General features: G+C 49.9%; 1 protein-coding gene and 1 pseudogene across 4 annotated transcripts in view; one reads left to right on the forward strand and one right to left on the reverse strand.

The window, feature by feature from the left end:
• ACTN1 (actinin alpha 1) overlaps positions 1-22,587 on the reverse strand; it is a 106,840-nt gene that overhangs the window by 47,803 nt on the left and 36,450 nt on the right. For all 4 annotated transcript variants that reach the window (XM_030812506.1, XM_030812509.1, XM_030812508.1 and 1 more), the window contains exons 2-3: positions 4,750-4,864; positions 226-345 (exon numbers count right to left, since the gene is read on the reverse strand). In XM_030812506.1, coding sequence (XP_030668366.1) covers positions 226-345; positions 4,750-4,864 — 235 coding nt within the window. The remainder of the gene's footprint in view (positions 1-225; positions 346-4,749; positions 4,865-22,587) is intronic.
• On the forward strand, positions 15,543-16,238 carry LOC101176550 (annotated as a pseudogene).

Raw genomic sequence — 22,587 nt, forward strand, 5'->3', positions numbered from 1 at the left:
AACAGGGGGTCTAAGTCCTTGGTTTTGGGCAGGGCTGAGACTAGAAGAAAAGTGCTGTTGCAATACGAAGCATCCACAGGCGACCAGATGGAGGTGTTGGGGACCCACTGCCCAATGCCCCCAAGTGATGCATGGGCCCAGGAGGCAGCACAAAAAAGGCCAAGAGAACCAGGGGGACAAAGAAAATCAGACTCCTTGGGGCCACCACAGGTAGGCCTTACTCACCTTCGGCTCCGATGGACACCAGTTTGACGCCTTTGCTGGCTATGAAATCCAGGGCCTTGTTGACGTTGGAGATCTTGTGCACCCTCATCTTGCCTCGCTCTGGCTTGGCCAAGCGTTCACCTGTTTGGATGAAGAGGGAGGAAAAGGAAGGTGAGACACTATGAGCCAGGGGCCAGAGCTACTACCACTACACCCTCATCCAAAGCACAGCTTAGCTAGGCAGGAGCGTGTGCATGTGTGCACATGTGTGTGTGCTCACACGCCGCTCAGGGGCTGGAGAATGTCACCCTGGCAGGGAATGAGAGGGATAATCTACCCTGCCTCTTCTTTCTTCCACTTCTCAGGTGGAAACCTGCTTGCACCCACTCAACATTTATTTATCGAGCCCCTACTGCATGCCAGGGATTTGGCTGGGTGCTAGGAATAGGGGGGTGAACAAAACAGTTTCTTGCCTTTATGTAATTATAGTCCAGTAGGAGAGACAGACCTTAAATAGAGAAACACAAATAAATATGTACAATGAACAAATACAAAGAAAGATCCATGCTCTTCAAAAGAGGAGGAGGAAGAGGAAGGATGAACTGAGGAGTGGTCAGGAAAGGTCTGAGTCTTTGCAGCCAGGCAAACAAAGCAAGGAATGATGATCAAGGCAGAAGGAACAGAACATGCAAAGGCCCTGAACTCTTTCTAGCCTTCCCTTTGCCCTGGGAGGAGGGTATAAGTCACTCAAGTATTATGGACTTCCCTGGTGTTTAAATGGAGTTGCCTATAGCAGCCCATCCCCATTTAAGAACCATAGTTCTTGTCCTATTATGCTGCCTCCTGTGGGCACCCAGGGCTCAGCTCCAGGTCAACCCTCCACCCCCACCTCCAGATTCCACACAGTCGCTTCTGCTGCTCAGGTTTCAAGGTCAGAACCTTTGAGAAAATAAAGGTAGAGGAGCTGGTTCTCCAAATACCCCATTAACAGCACTTTTATTCCAGAACAAAGAGCATCCAGGGGCCTCCTGAAATGATCTGAGAATTTTCTAAGTGCAGCATATAGCCATATCTAGGGAAGGGGTATATAGCTTTCAGGGTCTCTAAGGGGCCAAGGACCCCAAAAGGCTGAGAACCACCATCGCAGAGCCTGGAACTCAGGCTCCTTGTGCCTGCCCTGATCTCCTGACCAGCCCCACTGTTTCCCCAGCAGGTCGACAGTCTGGCTGTGAGGGCTCCAGGGACCAGCTATGGGGATTCTGGGCCAGGCCCACCCTGTCAGAGCAGCATCTCTCCAGGTGGCCTCCCAGCAGCCTGCTAGCTTCTGGAAGACAACAGACTTCCTGCCACAGATGGGATCTGGCTGTCAGCTCCCAGGGAAGCACAGCTGTTTTTTAAATTAAATCAAGACTTTCCACTTGGGGCCCTCCCAAGGCTTTGGCTGCAACCCAGCAAGGTACCCCAGTATTTCCTGTCTGGGGGGGAGATGGCACAGAGGCTCCCTCCCCACAGGATGGATGCAGGCAGCACCACGTCCCTCCCTGGAAGTCTGCTCCTGCTACGGCCCCAGCCCTTGGGGCCTGTCCAGCTAAGCAGAGCGCCCCAGCCATTCAGCAGCTGTGCACACTGGCTGGAAGGGCGCTTCTGCAAAGGACAGCGGAGGAGGCAAGGGTTAAACACGGGAGAATGGAAAAAGCTTCCCAGGCCTGGGCCAGTGGTTCTCAAACGTCAATCAGCACAAAATCACCTGGAAAACTTGCTAATCTGTGGCTGTCCAGCCCCTTTCCCCCTCTCACTAAGTTTGTGATTAGCAGGGCTGGGGTAAGGTTTGGAAATCTGCATTCTGACAGGCAATCCTGCCTGTCTGGTGTGGGTAGTCCAATCTGGTGTGGGTAGTCCAAGGACCACACTTTGAGAACCACTGTAGGCAGCATACCCCTCCTTCTCCTCATCCTGGGGCACCCTACCCATCTCCAACGATGATCAGGAGAAAAAGGTATCCCAGCATTTCCTGTCCAGGGGAGAACAGATCATTTCACAGAACAGATCTTCCCCAACCCTGGGAAAGAGACACGTGCTTCACAGAAGTGCACAGTTTCCCTGGGCACAGGTCAGACCTATGCAGCAGGAACACACTGGGTATCATGTGGACAAGCCCGGCTCTGGGCACTCAGTCATTCTAATGTTCCCGGAGCACCACCTACATGTCTGGTGCTGTTCTAGGCACCTGAGACACAGAGAGAAAATGGCCTGCCCCAAGGAGCTCAGTGTGGAGCAGAGAAGAAAACAAGCAAAACGAAAATGATTACACTTTGTGATAAAAGACACAGCAGAGGAATTAATAGGATACTGTAGGTGCTGGGGATCTGGGCGGGTTGGGGGGTGGTGCCGGCAGGGCACAGTCCACTCAGATTAGGGGAGAGACGAAGGGTGAAGCTTTCTTGAAGGACACCCTCAAGCTGCATTTTGAAGAATGATAAATAGTAAGGCCAGGTTTGTTTAAAACTGGGGAAGGGTAGTGGAGGAGGTAGGAAGCAGGGACATTCTAAAAGGCAGTTAGAGGCCAGGCACGGTGGCTCACACCTGCAATCCCAGCACTTTGGGAGGCTGAGGTGGGAGGATCACCTGAGGTCAGGAGTTCAATACCAGCCTGGCCAACATGGTGGAACCCCATCTCAAAGAAAAAAAAGAAAATAAATAAATAAATAAAGGCAGAGGAAAACAGCATGGTGGCTCCTCAAAAAATTAAACAGAGAATTCCCATGTGACCTAGCAGTTCCACTTTGGGGAATATACAAAAAAATAACTGCAAGAGGGATTTTAAAAATATTTTGTACACCCATGTCCCAGCATTATTCACAATACCCAAAAGGTAGAAACAATCCAAGTGTCCACCGACAGGAGAATGAACAAAATGTGGGGAGCCATTTTATAGCTGTAGGTCATACATACAATGGAATATGATTCAGCCACAAAAAGGAAAGGGATGGCGGCACATGCTCCAACATGGATGAACCGTGAAGACATAGTAAGTGAAATAAACCAGTGTCACAAAAGGAGAAATACTGTATGATTCCACTCGTACAAGGTATACCTAGAGTAGTCAAATCAGGGGAGGGCCAGGGGGAGTGGGGAGCTAGTGTTTAACAGGTGTAGGGTGTCAGTTTGAGACGATAAAGAGCCCTGAAGATGGACGGTGGTAATGGCTGCACAACCGTCAGTGCATGCACTTAATAGCGCTGAACTGCACCCTTTAAAATGGCTAAAATGATACATTTTTTGTTATATATTATTTTACCACACACACAGGTTTTATCTGAAAGTGGAAAAACTACTTTAAAAAAAAAAGGGCAGTTAGAGCCTGTGCAAAGGCACAGGAAACAGAAAGTGCATGTCATCTGGGGAGAGCTGCACATTCCCCCTGCCCCCACCCCTCAACCGGCAGAGGATCGAAGGTCTGATACCTTTTTGGGAATAGTTAGTTGAAAACAAAGCAGGTGCCAGCTCATGCAGGATTCCATAAGCTATGCTAAGGAATGTGGCCTGCGGGCTCAAAGCCCTGGAGAGGCACTGCAGGCTGAGGGCTGTGAGCAGGGAACAGTATGACCATATTTGGACTGACTGTCAGACGAGCCCTCTGGCTACAGCGACAGGGGTGGACTGCCAGGAGGAGCTGGGGTAAAGGCCTTTGTGGGATCACCTAGGTGAGAGTTGACACAGGCCACACTGACACCACAACAGTAGAGGTTAAAAGAAAGATTGAGAAGAAGGAATCAGAATGAACAGAACATCAATAACAACTTGCAAAGAAGAGCTATCTATGATCCCAGCTTGGGTGCAGAAGAACAAGACTGGGAGGGAAAAGAGGTTTGCTAGGGCAGAAGTGACAAGCACAGAGTTTTGGACATGCTGAGAGGACTGTGTGGGACATTGGGGTGGAGACGCCCAGCGAGGTTCAGAATTTGAGTAGTGGCTTGAGGGAGAGGCCTGGGCTGGGATTAGATCTAAGGCTCACCAGCATCAAGGTGAAGAGAGTAGCTAACACGGCCCAGTGTATCAACCAAGGCTAGACTCACGGGACTCCCACCCTTTAAGGGATGGTGGCAGAAAGGCATTCATAAGCAGGATGAGATGTGTGTTCCAGTAGAGCTGCGGGAAAACTAGGGGCTGGGGAATGGCCTAGGTCACCTGGATACAGGTAGATAAGTAGTAATGGAGACAAGATTTGGAGAAGTGACCCATGGTTAACATTCTTGGCCACAGAATCCTGGCACTGAGGAAGAGAAGGAACCTCAGTTCCTTCAAACCCTCCCTTTTTTTTTTTTTTTTTTAACAAAAAAGGATGCTGAAACAGATGTCCAAGGCACCTGGATGGCTGGCAGCAGAACCAGAACTCAGACCCACACTCCTAGGATGAATTCATACATGTCATCCCCAACTTGTTTCAAGAGACCAAAACCAGCTGCGCTCATGGGCAGAGCAGATGCCAAGGTGTCAGGCAGCACCAATAGACAGTATCTCGTCCTGGGCCAGGGTCCGCCTCACCTGAGATGACCTCCAGCAGCAGCATGAGCTTCAGGCCATCCCGGAAGTCCTCTTCGATGTTCTCGATCTGTGTCCCCGCCTTCCGGAGGTGGGAGTTACACCATGCCGTGAATGTCTGGGCAGAGAGAAGAAGGGCAAGTGGTCAGGGGGCTGGTGTTGTCACCCTCATTGGACAAGCCATTTAATGGTACCAGGGGGTGGGCAGTGGACACCTACTCAGCAGAGCCTCTCAACACAGTTGCCCCACCATGGTCTCATTCACTGCATCAACCAAGCACTGAGCTACCCACAGGGCAGCAGCCAAGGGACCCTACACAGAGCTTGCTACATGGGTGGGAGCAAGCAGTATAGATGAAGCAACAAATTCCCTTAACATCCGCCTCCCAGCCCTCTCTCAAAGACATCATGCCCACTCACATTTGAAAATGCCACAATTCCATTCTTACAAGTTACCTCTTAAGTTATAAGACTTCGTTTCAATCTTCACAGTTTTAAGACAGAGTAACCCCGAAGGAACATATTAAGCCCTGTTGATACCTTAGGGTAAATTAGTGTATTAAATCCTTTCTCACTTGGCAGCCAGCTAAGAGAAAGGAGTAATAAGTTTTGCTGAGAACAGAATTCAGATACAGGGTGTCAGGATAAGGGAGAAGAAGAGTAAGCACCCCAATGTGTATCTGTGTGTGCTTTGGGTGGGGATAGGGGCACCTTAAGCTGCAAAAGCATGAGGAGTTCCAGAAAGGGAATGTAAGGAGGTTAAATCAAAGACCATCAGCTTCATAGTTACTTCTCTATTAAGCAGATCATGATCAGGTGAGGCAGCAACTAAGCCATCCTGTGCCAACAGCACCACCTGGTGGCTCAAACAGGAACAGGGTGTCTCAACAAACATGAGAAACAAAAGCATGCATCGCAGTTTTACATGTCTATCTAAAACAGGTGTCTCTCTCCAGCTGTCTCCAGTCTGTGGCAACCAGAGAGAAGAGCTCCCTTGCTTTAGATCTAAACCATTCATTGGCAACTCTAGACTTCTCTGCACCAAATGGCACTACCAATTACATGGGGCTCACCCAACACCAGAGCCATTCAGCTCTCTTCCCACCTGCCCTGCAAAATTCAAAGGGTGGGCAGTGTATCATTCATGTGACAGTAGGAGCCACACTAGAAATACTCTTCCTCATGGGAAAGGTCACAGCTTCATACTCCCCACCCCCTTCCTCCTGCCCTGGGGAACTCCAAAGCTGAAGTGGCAATGAGTGGACAGGAAGAGGGAAGAACATCACACCCGCGAGTATCAGGGGAAAAGAAATAGCTGCTTAGATTTAGGAGCAAAAGTTGAAGAGCCTATGAGCAAGAAGGGAACGGGGGACAGAAGCTATCACTCCACACAGGCAGGGAGAAAGAGACAGCATTATGATACCCTGTAACTTTGGGTTTAATTTTTCAATCATGTCTCACTAGTAACTTAGCAATACGGAATACCTCTCTCTCCCTGCAAACATACCTCCACTCTGCAGGCCAGCCTACTCCCATGATGAAGAGAAATGGAGTATTGTGCTATCCCAGAGCTTTGGGAAGACTGGCACACAGATGGACAGGGAACAGGGGACATACACTGACTTCCAATGTCCTCTCTATCTTGCTTAACTCACTCATCTTTCAAGACTGGGTAGAGATATCACCTCCTCCAGGGAGCCTTCCTGATAGCCACCTGCTATGTCTGGGCAGGAGACACACCCACAGCACCCTGCATTCACCCATTATGCCTAGCCACTTCTCAGCTCCACACCCCCAGCCTGGGAGCTCCTGGAGGTAGAAACTCAATGTTCACCTTTATATCCCAGAGACCCAGGGCACAGAGTCAGGGACACAGCAGTGAACTAAACAGCAGAAGTCCCTGCCTCTGTGCAGCAGACATTCTAGTGGACATAAGAATTGGGCAGCCAGGTGAAGGAACAAGTGGGGAACTGGATACAAAGCTGAGAGGGTCCTGGGAGATCCAACTGCACCTTGTGGGTGAGGCTGAATGCTCTCAGGGCAGGGGGTGATGGGACTAACAGTGCTCTTAGGGACCCTCTGGACGCAGAAGACAGCTCGGAGGAAAGAGGACGCAGCAGGAGAGGGAAGCGTATGTACCAAGCATCCTTCCTCTGGTGCTGGCACTGCAGGAGATGAGAGGGCCTTTAGCCTTTATCCTTATTTTAACTTCTTTTTATTGATAGAAAAATATTAAAGGATTTTTAACTCTTTAAAACAAATATAATTTATTTTGGTTTTGCACATTCTCTTCCAGCTGACACTGGTCTGCCCAGTGTCTTCAAGCTGTGTGTTCACTCTTGAGTGTGTGTTGACACTGGGGTGGGTGGTCTTTTCTCATTTATCACCATCTTGGCCATCCCCAGCACCCACTCCCAGGACCCCAGCACTGAACCTTCAGCCTAAGGTTTTCTATTCCCTTGAGGGGAACTGGGTCAGCCCCAGCAACTCGAAGGGACGCTTTCAGGTCCAATGTGGTCCTAGCAGGCACTGCCCTGCGCCCGCCGGCCCAGCTGGGGGCTGTAAATTCTCACCTTTTACTACCCAGTCGTAGAGGGGGTTGGGATGAGATAAAGGAGGAAGAGGCTGCTGTCGTAAAAAGACATTGCTTTTGAAAGAGGAAAAGCGCTGTTGAAAGCAGCCAGCCCCCCTTCCTGGAGAAGCCAGGCTCAGCCCTGGGAAACAAAACACACCTGGTGTTTGCTCGGGTCTCCTGGACAAAGCCCTGGAACGTGGCTTTACTAAAACCCCCAATCCTCAGCGGCCGCCTAGATTACTGCCTTGAAGGGGGCTCTGAGCACCTCTCAAACTGGAAAGTTTCCCCAACAAGCAGCAGCCACCGCAAAGTTTAGGCAAGAGGAGGAAATGGTGGGGGTGACCCGGTGATCAACAACATGCACTTCGGGACGCATCAGAGCTGGGTTCAGTTCTCAGATCCACTATTTACTGGCTGTGTGACCTTCAGATTAACCTTCCTAAACTTCAGTTCCCTTCGCAGTAAAACAGGGATAGTAACAGTGCTTCATAAAAGTTAAAAAGATTAACTAAAAAATACCCGTAAAAAACTTGCCATTTAGTAAGTACTCAGTGAACAGTGGGGAGGAGGAAGAGGACTAGCTCCCTGCAAATGTTCCCGGGACCAGGTCTCAGAGGACTTGCTCTTGCTCCTCTGCACTCCCACCCCACATCCTCTCCCTGCCCCCAGCCACCAAACTCTCCTGTCGTAGGTCCCACCCCGCCACACACTGTACTATTTCCAAGATGACAACATGCGAGCTCTTTTTTGAACCGGTGCTGGTGCGTTCGTGGGAGAGGGCTGGAACTGTGGTGCGTTCGTGGGAGAGGGCTGGAACTGTGGTGCGTTCGTGGGAGAGGGCTGGAACTGTGGTGCGTTCGTGGGAGAGGGCTGGAACTGTGGTGCGTTCGTGGGAGAGGGCTGGAACTGTGGTGCGTTCGGGGGGGGGGGGGGGGGGGGGGGGTGGGGTTCGTGGGAGAGGGCTGGAACTGTGGCGTGGGTGCAGAAAATCAGGGATTTTGACAGTGGCCTTGTGCACCTCCGCAGAGGAGGTCTGATGGCTGAACGCACACCATACAACTACATCCTCCCCTCCAGCCTGGGGCAGCCTTGGTCTTGAGGCTCAAGCTCCAGTATGAGGGGGTGGCACCTGCTCCTTAGCAGTGCTCCAGGGGTCCAGCAAGGAGGGAAAGGTCAAAGCCACAGGAAAGGCCCATGCTAGAGACCCACAGCCCCAAGACCTCCAGCCTGGACGCCCGGCGAGGTGGGGAGTGCTACCCCAGCAGGTTTATGGCCCAGCTGCATTCACGCAAAGGGTACAGGGCCATGTTACTACCTCAGCCCGACCAAGTCTTGCCCTATCTGGCCTCCCCTCACCCCAAGAGCCATCTTCAAGTCACCTCCTTGGGCCATACTCAGGCTCACAGCCTGACAAAGGAGACCTGGGATGGCAGGTCTTCAGTGGATACACTCCGTTCCAGAAATGGCTTCAGGGATGCCAAGAGGTCCCAGGAAAAGTCCTTGGGACCAAGGACCACGCTGGGACATTCCCGCAGAGCAGCGGCAACGGCCTGTTCCCCTCTCAGCAGCCCTATCTGCACTCCACCTGCCCCGGCCCTGCACAGTCTCTGAGGACCCAGGACAGAGGGAGGGGCTGCAAAACAGCCTGGACCCCTGCTCAGCCTCTCACTGACCTCGAAGCCACTGCCCATGTCTAATCCAGTTTAAAGGTGGTTTGAGGAGGTGAAGAGTGCAACTGTCCAGCCCTGTAGTTCAGGGTTGCAAAGTGGGACCTCGCCAGGTGCCAACAGAGGGGCCCCAGCCCAGGCCAGGAGCAATGGAGCTGGCCATGGAGACAGAATCACATTGTCCACCTTCTGTACAGGTCTCACAGACTTGCTCTCACAGATTCCGCTAACATCTTTTCGTCATATCTTTCACAACTATCATGTTGATATACTTCCTTTAAAATGTGTTGGAAAGGAATATGGCTTTTGAGAATGTGTCTTCCCTGCCCCCAAGCTCAGACACACTGCAATGTGACTTTAGCCACAACAGGCCTCTTTGAGCCTCAGTTTTCACGTCTGTAAAATGGGGGACAATAGCATCTCCCAGGCATGACTGAGAGGAAGTACCCTTATTCAGTAAATAATATTAGCATAGTAATGTTAATTTATGTGAATAATGACAATATAGTATCAATGTGTCTGAAATGTAGTAAGTGTGCACAAAGTGGTAGTTCCTACCGTCATCATCACTGACTGAATTTCAGATTCTAAAAGGATGTCTGAATAATCACACTCTGCAAGGAGCTGGGGGTACAGAAGATTACCCCAGAAGCCTGAGTTAGGGGATGAGCTTTTACAATCAAGCATCCTTCATACCCTTGGTCATGGGGGGAGGGAGAGGTAAATCACAAGACCCTAAAGCAAGAGGACCACGGGATTCACTCGGATCACTCTGCAGAAAAGTATCCATGGGAATGCAAGGATTTAGTCACTCTAAAGAAGACTGCAAATCCAGGCCTATCAGCTTCTAGCAGGTGGTAAACCCTGGACAAGTGACTTGACATGGCTATGCCTTAAGGCACCATCTGTAAAATGGGGGTAGTAATAGCACCTACCCAGGGAATTATTGGAGGAGTCAATGAGACAGTCCACTTAAAATACTGAAAATTATAGCAACTGCAATAATTATCCATTGTTACTATTGCCACCACAATTGAGGGTATAATTATTATAAGTTTATGCTGTTAACACACCTCATAAAAGGTTAGAGCTAGAAGAGGTGTTAGGCACCATCCAAGTCAAACCTTGACTTTACAACTAAGGATACACACCAGAGAGGGTAAGAGGCTTTCCCCAGCCCACACGGCTGGCTTATATTCACAACCCAACCTCCCAACTCCTCCAGCCCCTCACACTTTCTGCTCCACCTGAATGATGTGGATTTCAGGTACAGGCATGGGTGGGTGCTGGAAGGGAACAGCAGAACCAAGGCTGAGATTCTCAATGGCCAAACAGGTAAGCTGAATCTCATAGGGTGTCACTGAAAATGGGTCACTGTGAAATGAAAACAACAACCAGATGAAATCCAGGGGACTGCAGCCAGCATTGGCACAGAGAGTCTGAGTTGATGGAACATCAGCAGAGTTGGCAGAAGATGGGCAGACCCTCTGGGGCAGCCTGGCAGACACAGAGGCAGAGCCCAGGGAGAGACAGGTGTTGCCAAGAGGCAAGAGAGATCATTCCACATGGTAAGCAGACCAGACAGCCCTTTGAGGGGAACTTTGGGAACTGGGGCTCTACGACCAGGAGGAGAGATGAGATGGCTGAGGGATTCACTGCAAATATCTAAAGATCCTTCCATGAATGAGTGAGTAAACTTGCTGGGTACAGATCAGGCAGAACAGGCCAGTGGTGAGGAGTGGTGAGGAATGTGGATTCTAGAGCAAGATGGACCTGGATCCAGTGAGTGACCTTGTACAGGTGACTTGACTTCTCCAAGCCTCCATCTCCACATCTGTAAAATGGGGATGGTAATAGAACCTGCCTCACAGGGTGGGGAAGATCGTTGCAGTAGCACGTGGAAAATGCTAAGCCCAATCACCCACACACAAGGCTCCAAAAATGGGAGCTACTATTATTAGAATGAAGGACAGAAAGTTTCAGGGAAGATTAGAGTTCAACATAATAAAGAACAGACCACAAGCTGGCTGTACAGTATGCTACCTGCAGCTGAAGGCAGGGCTCGGCAAGGGCACTGGGGAAGGGATTCAAGCAGCCCCTCTGGCTGAGCTAAGTAAGGTCCTTTATCATTCTGACTCTATGAGAGCCTGAGGCAGCCCTTGAAAGGCAGCCCTTGAAAATGTTGGTTTAGAGGATTTTATTTTTCAGCCTCCCAAGCAGCGGGGACTAAAGGTGTACACTACCATGCCCAGTGTGATGTTTAATATTGACTGTCAACCTGATTGAATTAAAGGATGCAAAGTATTATTCCTGGGTGGGTCTGTAAGGATGTTGCCAAAGGAGATTAACATCTGAATCAGTGGACTGGGAAAGGCAGACCCACCCTCGATCTGGGTGGGCATCATCTAATCAGCTGCCAGCATAGCTAGAATAAAAGTAGGCAGAAGATCGTGAAAAGACTAGACTGGCTGACTCTCCCAGCCTCCATCTCTCTCCCATGCTGGATGTCTCCTGCTCTCAAACATCAGACTCCAAGTTCTTCAGCTTTGGGACTCGGACTGGCTTCCTTGCTCCTCAGCTTGCAGACGGCCTACTGTGGGAGCTCGCCTTGTGATCGTGTGAGTCAGTGCTCCTTAACAAACTCCCCTTTATATATACATCTATCCTATTAGTTCTGTCCCTCTAGAGAACCCTAATACACCCGGCTTTTTTTTTTTTTTAATTTTTCATGGAGACTGGGTCTCCCTATGTTACCCAGGCTGGTCTCAAACTTCAGGCCCCAAGTGATCCTCCCACCTCATCCTCCCAAAGGGCTGGTTACAGGCGTGAGCTACTGCACCTGGCCTAGACCTGTTAGAAGAGTTCAGTCAGACCAAGGGTCACACATGCCAAGGTCTAAGCAAGGTTTCTCAACCTCAGTACTACTGGTATTTGGGGTCTGAAAAGTTTTTTGGTGGGGGCAGGGAAGCTGCTGTATGCATCATAGCATGTTCAGCAGCACCCCTGGACCCCACCCTAGTTGCTGGTAACATCCCCCAACCCCAAGCTACGACAACCAAAATTCACCCCTCAGTTCCTCATCTGGAGGAGACAAACACATATACCACAGAGCGTAATAACAGCAGCAGCTGATACGTATTGACCATTTGCTACACGCCAGATCCTCTCCTGAGTGCTTTACCTCCTTTAACTCGTCGAATCATCACAATGACATTGTGGGACAAGTATTATTCTCCCCACTTTAGAGATGAGGAAACTGGGCACGAGGAGGGGTCAAGTGTAGGACAAGTTAGTCCTCACCTCCTTGTATTTTTATTATTATTATTATTATTTGAGATGTATCTCACTCTGTTGCCCTGGCTGGAGTACAGTGGTGCAATCTCGGCTCACTGCAACCTCTGCCTCAGGGGTTCAAGCAATTCTCCTGCCTCAGCCTCCTGAGTGGCTGGGATTACAGGCGAGCACCACCACACCTGGTTAATTTTTTTGTATTTTTAGTAGAGACGGGGTTTCACCGTGTTGGCCAGGCTGGTCTCAAACTCCTGACCTCAAGTGATCTGCCCGCCTCAGCCTCCCAAAGTGCTGGGATTACAGGCATGAGCCACCACGCCCGGCCACCTCCCTGTATTCTTATGCATTGTTCTTGAAACAGTGGCCCTCTTGGGCTATCCTTTGTTTTTCTACCCAGAAGAAAACATGGCTATCCCGAAATACAAGTGTACCAGGGTGCATGAGAGCTACCCAATGGCAACTAGAATACAGCCTCTGTATCACGGCAGGAGGTGGCCCAGGGCAGAAGCAGCTCCTCTGTGCCTCATATGGGAACATGGGCCCTTGGCTGCCACATCTCCAATGAAGAAGAGACAGAAATCTGAACTTATGCTGGGTGTAGTGGCTTATGCCTGTAATCCCAGCACTTTGGGAGGCCAAGGTGGAAGGATCACTTGTGTCCAGGAGTTCGAGACCAGCCTGGAAACTTTCTCTCTACAAAAAAATCAAACAAAATTTAGCCAAGCATGGTGGTGCACACCTGTAGTCCCAGCTCCTCGGGAGGCTAAGGCAGGAAGATTGCTTGAGCCTGGGAGGTGGTGGCTACAGAGAGCCATGACTGTGTCACTACAGTCCAACCTGGGGTGACAGAGTGAGACCTTGTCTCAAGAAAAAAAAAAAAAAAATCTAGATTTTTATGTAGACTCCCTCAGTTTTGAAATGCTGCCACAATATAAAAGTAAGACATCCCACAGGCCCCCCAAAAATGTCAGCAGGCTAAATCTGAATTAAGACCCAATGGGTCTTTGGTTTCACAATGGGAAAACATGAAAGCTTTCTAAGTCTCCTAACAAAGTTACACACGTAATAATGTATGACATGTTAAAACAAGCACGCAGCAGACAGCTGTGCCTACCACAGTTAACACTCCTGACAGGCCTTGGGGACATCAGCCATCTGGGAGTCGGCAAAAGCTGGCAAGACTTCCCGTGAGGGGCAGCGGGTGCGCCTCTCCCGGGGCTGGATCAACGAGGAACCCACGTCAATACCTGTGTCACAAGGGCCTGCAGTTAGACATGTCACGCACATGCTGCCATGCCTTGTGAATTTTCAAAAGGTATATTTGTCGCTTATTACATGTGCGAAGTACTTTTCTGATCATTCCCATTGTTGGCGGGTACAATAACAAAGGCACACTGTGGGCAGGCGACTGGTACAACTCTGACGGACAGCAACTCACCAAGGTGAACTAAGATGAGCACCAGCCCTTAGCCCAATTCTGGGCCACCATCCTGAATAAAGACTAATAATTCTAAATAAAGCAAAGGCTGTAAGCATACAAATATTCTTGCCAGTATTCCTTGAGAGAGAAAAATTACAAAGAGCCAGAAATTATATTAATAAGGTATTAGGTTAAGTATATTAGGCTTCATCATCCACTTAATGAAATATTACATGGCCAAAATGATGGGTTCTGAAACTATGTTACTATGAAAAAAAAACTGCTTATATATAATTAACCAAAAAAGGCAGGATTCAAGACTGTATGTACCGCAAGTTTAAAACTATGTGAGCAATCACACAAACATGAAAAAAACGACTAAAAACAAAACACATCAAAATGCTAACAGGGCTTGCACTCCAGTAACTGAACTGATGAGGATTTTTTTGCTGTTTTACAGTTGTCTGTAAATGCGGTTGGTTGTGGGTTTTTTTTTTTTTTTTTTTTTTGAGATGGAGTTTTGCTCTTGTTGCCCAGGCAGGAGTGCAATGGCACAATCTTGGCTCACCGCAACCTCCATCTCTCGGGTTCAAGCTATTCTCCTGCCTTAGCCTCCCCCGACTAGCTGGGATTACAGGCATGCGCCACCACACCCGACTAATTTTGTATTTTTAGTAGAGATGGGGTTTCTCCATATTGGTCAGGCTGGTCTCGAACTCCTGAGCTCAGGCAATCTGCCTGCCTCTACCTCTCAAAATGCTGGGATTACAGGCATGAGCTACCGTGCCTGGCAATGCGGTTGGTTTGTATGATGAGTCTGCCCGGGCTAGAGTGCAGTGGTGCAATCTCAGCTCACTGCAACCTCCACCTCTCAGGTTCAAGCGATTCTTTTGCCTCAGCCTCTTGAGTTGCTGGGACTACAGGAGCGTTCCACCACGCACGACTAATTTTTGTATTCTTAGTAGAGACGGGGTTTTGCTATGCTGGCCAGGCTGGTCTCAAACTCCTGATCTCAAGTGATTTGTCCGCCTTGGCTTCCCAAAGTGCTGGGATTACAGGCATGAGCCACCACGTCTGGCCAGAGTGCTCTATTCTGATGTTTAAGGCTCAACACACAATCCAGGCCATCCACTCCGGCTGACCTCCCCAGAGAAGCCTCCATTGACAAAGGTGCTTTTTCCATTTGTTGCACAGTGGAATAAACAAGATAACCCACCTGCAGCCAAACAAGACTAGCTGGGCAGTGGTGGGACAGCCCAGGCTCTAACCTCACGCGCTGGCCACACCTCTTCCAAGCACATCCTCCCACTCTCCCGGAATCAAAAAATACCAGCCACCATTCAGGCCAGGGGAGTTAAGTGTTCAGAGGATGGGATCAGGAAACCTGGGCCCTGCCCTGGCTCGGCCAGGCGTGTGACCTCAGATAAGTCACTTCAGTCTCTTCCAGCTCTGTTAGCCCAAACAAGTCCCTCCTACCTTGCAGGCTGGAGCCCAGAAACTTTTCCCACCAGAACATGCCTAACGAGAAGACACAACCAAACGGCACCCGGCAACAATCTTTTGTTCCTGTGTACGGTTTATTCTGATTGGTGGGCTCTCAAAGAAAGCCAAAAAATTCCCCAGGGACAATTTCATCTCCATGAACTCAAAACATACTCAGTGTTTCTGTCTCGAGAGAGACAGCTCCTAACTCTCCTCACCAAGCAGACTTCTGATGTTAGTTTCCCAGACAGCATCTAAAAGCCTTATGCTAGAACATTCCTAGCAGGACATAGAAGGACCAGGATCATTGGCTGCCTCCAGGGAGGGAAATGGGAAGGCAGGGGGTGGGGAACACTTGCTTTTCACAGAATATACTTTTGCTTGAGTTTTGTACCAAAACCATTTGTACCAAAATGTGCTGTCATTACTTTTTTTTTTTAAGTATGCAAATAAAAGAACAGTCTGTCTAGGGGGTGGCGGGAGGAACTGTTATGGGAATTGAAGCTGCCGATTAGGACTGATCAAGATGACAACCTTCCAAAAGCACCGAGAGTTCGTGGCAGAGCCCATGGGGGAAGAGCCAGTGGGGAGCCTGGCCGGGTAAAGTCCTGGGCAAGAAGCCAGAGGAAAGGGGCTTTGACAAGGCCTATGTTGTCCTTGGCCAGTTTCTGGTGCTTAAGAAAACTGAAGACCTCTTCCAGGAATGGCTGAAGGACACTTGTGGTGCCAACGCCAAGCAGTCCCAGGACTGCTTTGGATGCCTTCAAGAGTGGTACGACGCCTTCTTGTGATGCTCTCTGGGAAGCCCTCAATCCCCAGCCCTCATCCAGAGTTTGCAGCCATGTAGGGAGGGACTCCTCCCCTGTCCTCTACAGAGGAAAAGATTGCTATTGTACTCACCTCCGACGTACTCCAGGGTCTTTTGGGAGTTTTCTCCCCTAACCATTTCAACTTTTTTGGATTCTCGCTCTTGCATGCCTCCCCCCTTCCTTTTTCCCTTGCCAATTCCCTGGTGACAGTTATCAGCTTTCCTGCATGGATTCCTGGCCCCATCCCTCACCCCCACCCTCACTTTCAGTACATTTGATACCATTTGGCTCCTTTTTTGGCAGAACAGTCACTGTCCTTGTAAAGTTTTTTAGATCATAAAGTTAGTGGTTTTCAAAAAAAAAAAAAGAAAAAAGAAAAGTCTGTCTGGGAATATATACATTTAATTGTTATGTCAGACCTCTAGGATAAGATAGAGAGGACTTCCCATTTCTCTGGGATTATTTGGCAAGGGTGGGACAAGGCTCAGGTATTATGGAGGAGGAAAAAAGATGTTCCAAAATAAAGATAAAAAATGAAAAAATTATCCCATCTATTTAAAAGAATGGGTTTGAGAATAAAATAAGATATAATATAGGGAAAAGGCTCTGAAGAACTTTAAAGTGCCTTATGAGTGAAAAATCTTAAAGGAAGTCATAATTAGGGAGCAGGACATGAGGATACACCAGCAATCACACACATCTCCCCAATAATTAAGACAGCAAACTGCTAACTGGGTAAGATGAAAGGCTGTGCTCTGGCCAAGTGACCCCAGGAAATCACCCAAATGAGCTTCTATGCTTCCCGAAAATGGTACACAGCTTCCTATACAAGCCAGCTTCTCATCTGATGGTCATTCTTCTCCCTGAGTAGAGCACCCAGGACTCTGGTCTAGGCTCATCGAGTCAAAAACAAACTCGCCAGCCTCCCCAGGCAAGCACCCTGCCAGCCCAAGCCAGCCCCCTGCTGTGCGGGCAGGGTGTGTGAACTAGCAGGGTCCTTGGAGAAGGCCAGGCCAGCACCTGTGCTCACGGTTGAGTTCCCCTGCAGCATCCACTGATGTTGAAGACGTTACTGAGGTGCAGCCAGGGGGCGTGCTGGAATCCCTCTGACCCCCATACAAGTATGGCCAGTCTGGCCAGGGCGTGGGCCCTGGGTGGTTTGTCTAAGCAAAGACCTGCCCAGAAGTGATCTCAGATGCCCAGTGTTCTGGCAAGGTAAATAGGAGTATCTGGCTAACTTATCAGGGGCTGACTGCCAGCCCTTCAAAGCCAGCCGTCAGCTGGTTCATGCGCTGATGAAAAGCAGAGTCTTCGGGAACATCTCCACCCAGATCTGCCTACTTCCCACCCACCTGGGAGTGGCTGCTGAAAAAGCTGACAACCGCCAGGCCTCTGCTGAGACCCGGCACTGCTCTAACAGCCTGTCCCCAGGACATGTGAGTGCTGGGGTTCTGGAGATTCAGAGTGCAGGGGACTGGGGGTGCACCTTGGACTTTGGAACAGGACAAACGTAGGCTCCAGTGCCAGCCCACACCTCACCTTAGATCTGTCTGCTTGGACAGGAGATTTAATCCTAGCCTCAGGATCCCTATCTGTAAAATGGGGATAACAAGGCCTACAATGGCACAGAATGAAAGAGGACCAAATTAGACCCTATGTCCTGAAAGACTTAGCCTGGTGCTGTGTCCACAACAGACACTTAACAATGTTAACCCAGCAGGTCCTCACCACTCACTGGCTGTGTGGCTTTAGTTAAACTGTCTAGGCGTCAACTGCCTCACCTTACAAATGGGGATAAAGAACATCACCACTTTGTGAAGATTATGACAATGGAAGCAAAACAGCCAGCAAGATACCCCGGACACATCAGGAGCCTAGTCAATGTCAGCGGTCAGCATGCTCTCACTTCCCATCCACTGTCTATTTAATCAAAGTTAATCATTCACAGAGCAAGAAAGAAGTCCTGTTGTTTTTTTTCCCCATTGATGAGAGAACTCTGAGACGGGCCTCTGGCCAAGAGGAGGAGACGGGGAGGGGGGAGTGGAGCCTGCATTTCCTGGTTTACACCCATCTACAGCCCATTTCAAAAGACATAGCACCAGACACCCAGAGGGTCACCAGGGCCAAGAAGCAGGGGGCCCGCAGTTTTTTCTGGGAGGCTGTTTGACCTAACAAAGGCATCCTGCTTGAGAGGGCTCCTGGGCCACCATGAGACTCCGATCTGGCCTTCCTGCCATCCAAGGCCCCCCAGAAGGCAGACTGCCCAGCTCCTTCTTGCCTGGTACAGGTGGAACCTATGGGCTCCCAGGAGAAATTACAGCCACTTTAAAACAGGTGGATACACGATCCTAGTGAAGAAACAGGTCTGTCCTCTTAGCTCCTCGCCAATGAAGAGTCAACTGCCTCAGCCAGTCTGTCACCATCCACAGCCTCACCCCTCCCAGGGACCCAAGGGCCCACCCCAACTGCCAGCCACCAGCTAGCTCTGTCCAGTACTTGCGACTGGGCCTCCCGGAGCCTTGGTTCTCACATCAATAAAGACTTCTGTAGGCCAGAATGATGGTGAAAATAGTAATAATAAAATAAAGATAAAATGAGCCTGCAGCCCATAAGGTAGTCACGAGGGAGGGCTGTGTGAGCTAGTGCAAAGGGCTCAGTCTCCTACCAGATGCAGACCAAGCACTCACTAGATGTTAAAACACAAAAGCACCTATGAAGACAGAAAGCAGCTTGATTAGTGGTTTCCTAGGGCTGGGAACGGAGGAGTTGGGGGGAGGTGATAGCTAAGGGGTACAGAATATCTTTCTAAGGTGATAAAAATGTTCAAAACTGATGGCAAAAATAGCTGCCCATTTATGTCACTATCCTAAAAACCATGAAGTTGTTTAAATGGGTGAATTGTATGGGTATGTGAATTACGTCTCAATAAAGCTGTTATTTCTCTTTTAAACTAAAATGTTCCAGGACCCCACTAAGCCTTTTATATCAAGATGTGGTTTTGTTTTTAACCCATTTGGCCCATTGGAAAGAAACCAGGCTCAAAGACAGGCCCTGGACCAGAGCCCTCTCAGGGGACTGATGTAATTGAGCTAGTTCAACTACTGAACAGTGGCTGGTAAGCCTGCTGAGATGAGGATTACTAAATGGGAGGAGCTGGTCTTCGAAGCAGAGTGGCACCCGCTCCGGGAGGCCAGTGTGAGAACAGCCTCCTCCCCAGTCCTCCAGGGTTACAGTTTGGTCCTGCTGTAACCCCTCCCCCATGTCTGGAGTCTGATTCTGGCCCTTGAAGGTCTGAGAGCACACAGGCCTCAGCAGGCTGTAGCTCCCAGCAGTGGCCAGCACATTCCTTCCCCAAAGAAGGAAAAGCCACCAAAAGTGAGGTCATTTGGTTTTTTTGGCACAGATGCTGAGATCTCTGGGTCACTCAATTCCATAGAGAACTCCCCCAGCTGACAGGGATTTGGCCCAGCCTGCTACTCATACAATATGGGAACCTGGGCTCTGGCAGACTCTGGCCCCTAACTTGACCCCTCCATGTAGTTGAGGTATGACCCTCAATCTTTCAGCTTGAAACCTCCATGGTCTTATCTGTGGAATGGGATGATGAAATCCACCCCTCCTGGGGTTGGGCTAAGAATTAAACAGCACAAAACTAGACTTACGGTGGGGGCTCAAAAATTAAATAAGGCTGGCTCTGGTATCTCACACCAGCAATCCCAGCACTTTGGGAGGCTGAGGCAGGAGGATTGCCTGAGGCCAGGAGATCAAGGCCAGCATGGGCAACATGGCAAGACCCTGTCTCTACTAAAAAAAAAAAAAAGAAAGAAAAAAAATTACCTTCCGTCCTCTCCCCAGGGTCATTTCTCCTGAATGTGCCTTGTTGACCAGAAACAAGGAACCTGCCTAGATTCCAAACCCCTGTGTGGAAGCTCCTCTCCAAAGGTCAAACCACTTATCACTACAAATTTGCAAGAAAGAAAGAGATCCTGCTTGGACAAGGAAGTTTTCCAAGTCTCCTTTCTGTGCCCCTAAAATAATCTCCCAGCAGGAGCTTCTGTCCTGGTCTGTCCCACAGTCCACCCCTGGGTCACCCAGACCCCTCAAAGCACCTCCTTGGGCATAGTGACTGGGAACTCTGACCCCCATGGTGGTTCCGGTCACCAGGCTGTCAGCTGGAGCATCAGCTCTGTCAACTGCTTTTGGGGACTTGGGAGGGGTTCCTGGAGGCCCCAGAGGACAGATTACTGCACCTCTTTAAAAGGGGCATGAAGCCCCTGAAGAGCAGCCAGGGTCCAAAGTCTGGGCTCACAGTGACTGGCCCAGTGACAGAACGGGAGAAGCCGGGCAGAAAAAATAGAAAAAAGAACAGCAGAATAATTCAGTGCAATGGTTCTCAAACTTGAACATGTAAACTTGACTATTTACCAGAATCACCTGGAGGGCTTGTTAAAATACAGATTGTTGGGCCCCACCACCAGTTTCTGATTCCAAAGTTCTGGGCAGGCAGAGAAACTGCATTTCTAACAAGTATCCAGGTGATGCTGATGGTGCCGGTCCAGATACCACACTCTGAGGACCAAGGCTTAGTGGCTAAGAATGGATTTGGGCACAGAAGAGCTGGGTTCAATATGGGTCTGCCACTTACTAACCTTGGAACCTAAGCAAGTTCTTGACCTTTGTGAGCCTCGGTTTCCTCATCTGTAAAACAGGGATAATACCTTTCTCAACTGGGTTGGTAAGGAGTTTCAATGAGATAATCTATGCAAAAAGCCCAGCACACCCTAAGTAGTTAATAGTGTCTAGAGTTCATTACTAAAGTACAAGAGAGACAAGAGAAAGGGTGCTCATGGAAAGGCATGAGACAAAAAGAACGACTCCAGGAACATGGAACTGCCCTTGTCTACTAAACGGTCCCAGGTAGCATCAAGGGATCATGGGGGACACCTTGGCGCCCCGTGTGTTCCTCCATCTGGGCCAGCAGGATCCGGCAGGCACTGCACCCCAACCTGACTCAGTCAAAACGTGATCAATAGGACCTCAGCACTGATCCAGCCCAAACTCCAAGCCAATGCCACAGTGCCACCCACCTCCTCCCTGAGGGACAACCACCCAGCAGCAGCCACATGACTTTGCAAAGGAATTCTCAAAGCTCCAGGGAACCCAAGCCCGCAGGATGCCAGAGATACTAGGGGATGAGGCAACAAGTTCAGCAACTGTGGAAACATCACAAGCCACCACAAGTCACACTAGTGATTTTGCACCCCGGGGGTGGGACTGGAGCAGACACCCCCAGGGAGCAGAACTTCCTGCAGGAACCTACGCAACAGGCAAAAAACTCTGTCTCTACAACAAATTTAAAAATGTTAGCCAGGCATGATGGTGCACCCCTATAGTTCCAGCTACCTGGGAGGCTGAGGTGGGAGGATCACCCCAGCCCAGGGAGGTCGCGGCTGCAGTGAGCCGTAATCACGCCACTGCACTCCAACCTGGGAGACAGTGAGACCCCATCTCAAAAAAAAAGAACTTCCTGCAGGGACTGAGGCATTAACGGGCTGTATCTATAAACTGCCACTCCTTACAGAAAGGTTTTCTGCAGAGCATCACCACGATTCTCAACACCACCCAGGAGGAAGTTTCTGGTTCCAAGAGAGCTGACTGGAGGAGGGGAGCAGTCTTGGCACTTGGAGAGTTCCTCTTCAGCTGCAGCTCAAAACTAAAATGCATCTCTTTACACCTAATAGACTGGCAAACAATTAGAAAGGTGATTATGCCAAATGTTGGTGGGGTTGAGGGATCCGGAAGCCCTCATGCCCGGCTGGTGGAGAGTAGACTGTACAGCCATTTTAGGGAGTAACTCAGCACCGTTATCAGGAAATTCCCTGCAACCGGGCAATTCCCTGCTTAATGCAATCTCACACAGCTGCACTGGGATGTATGGGAGAATGTTCATCGTTGCCTCATTTGTGTCAGCAGGAGAGCAGCTGGGGACAATCTGCATATCCATCACAGGAGATTGTAGGATAAAATGTGACGGACACACAGTGGCCTTGCATGGCCCCGAGATGACACTGGGCCATGACGGAGGAGCCTAACGACCTCGATTCTCTTCACCTGAGGTTACGCAACACAAAGTTTCTTCTCCCAAAACACAAACACACAGATTAGCACATTAAAAAGCAGCACAGAAACCCTCACCCAGGCCCAGGACAACGTGACCCAGTGCCATCACTGCCCTCCTGGCCTGTCCACTAGGCCGGCAGTGGTCTGGGGTTTTCAACAGCCCGGCAGGCTGAGCAGCTCGCCAACACCTTGGTATGGCCAGCCCGGCCTGAGGGACAGGGCGGCAAGGTATCAGCAAGCAGGGAGCAGCAAGCTGAGGAACAGGAATGTGTCTGTGGAAACTTCCATTTCCAGGAGGGTGGGAAGAAGGGCAGCTGCAGGCAGATCTGTCCACCTCTGCTGAGAAGCCCAGGGACCTCTGGGTAGCGCGGGGCAGGACGGGACAAGGGGCTTCCGCCTGTGGTCAGTGTATTCACAGTCCTCTTCAAAGATCAAAGAGATCCACGCCTGCTGTTCCCCACCAGCACCGGGGCTCCT

Source organism: Nomascus leucogenys, chromosome 1a, assembly GCF_006542625.1.
Source record: "Nomascus leucogenys isolate Asia chromosome 1a, Asia_NLE_v1, whole genome shotgun sequence".
Lineage (NCBI taxonomy): Eukaryota > Metazoa > Chordata > Mammalia > Primates > Hylobatidae > Nomascus > Nomascus leucogenys.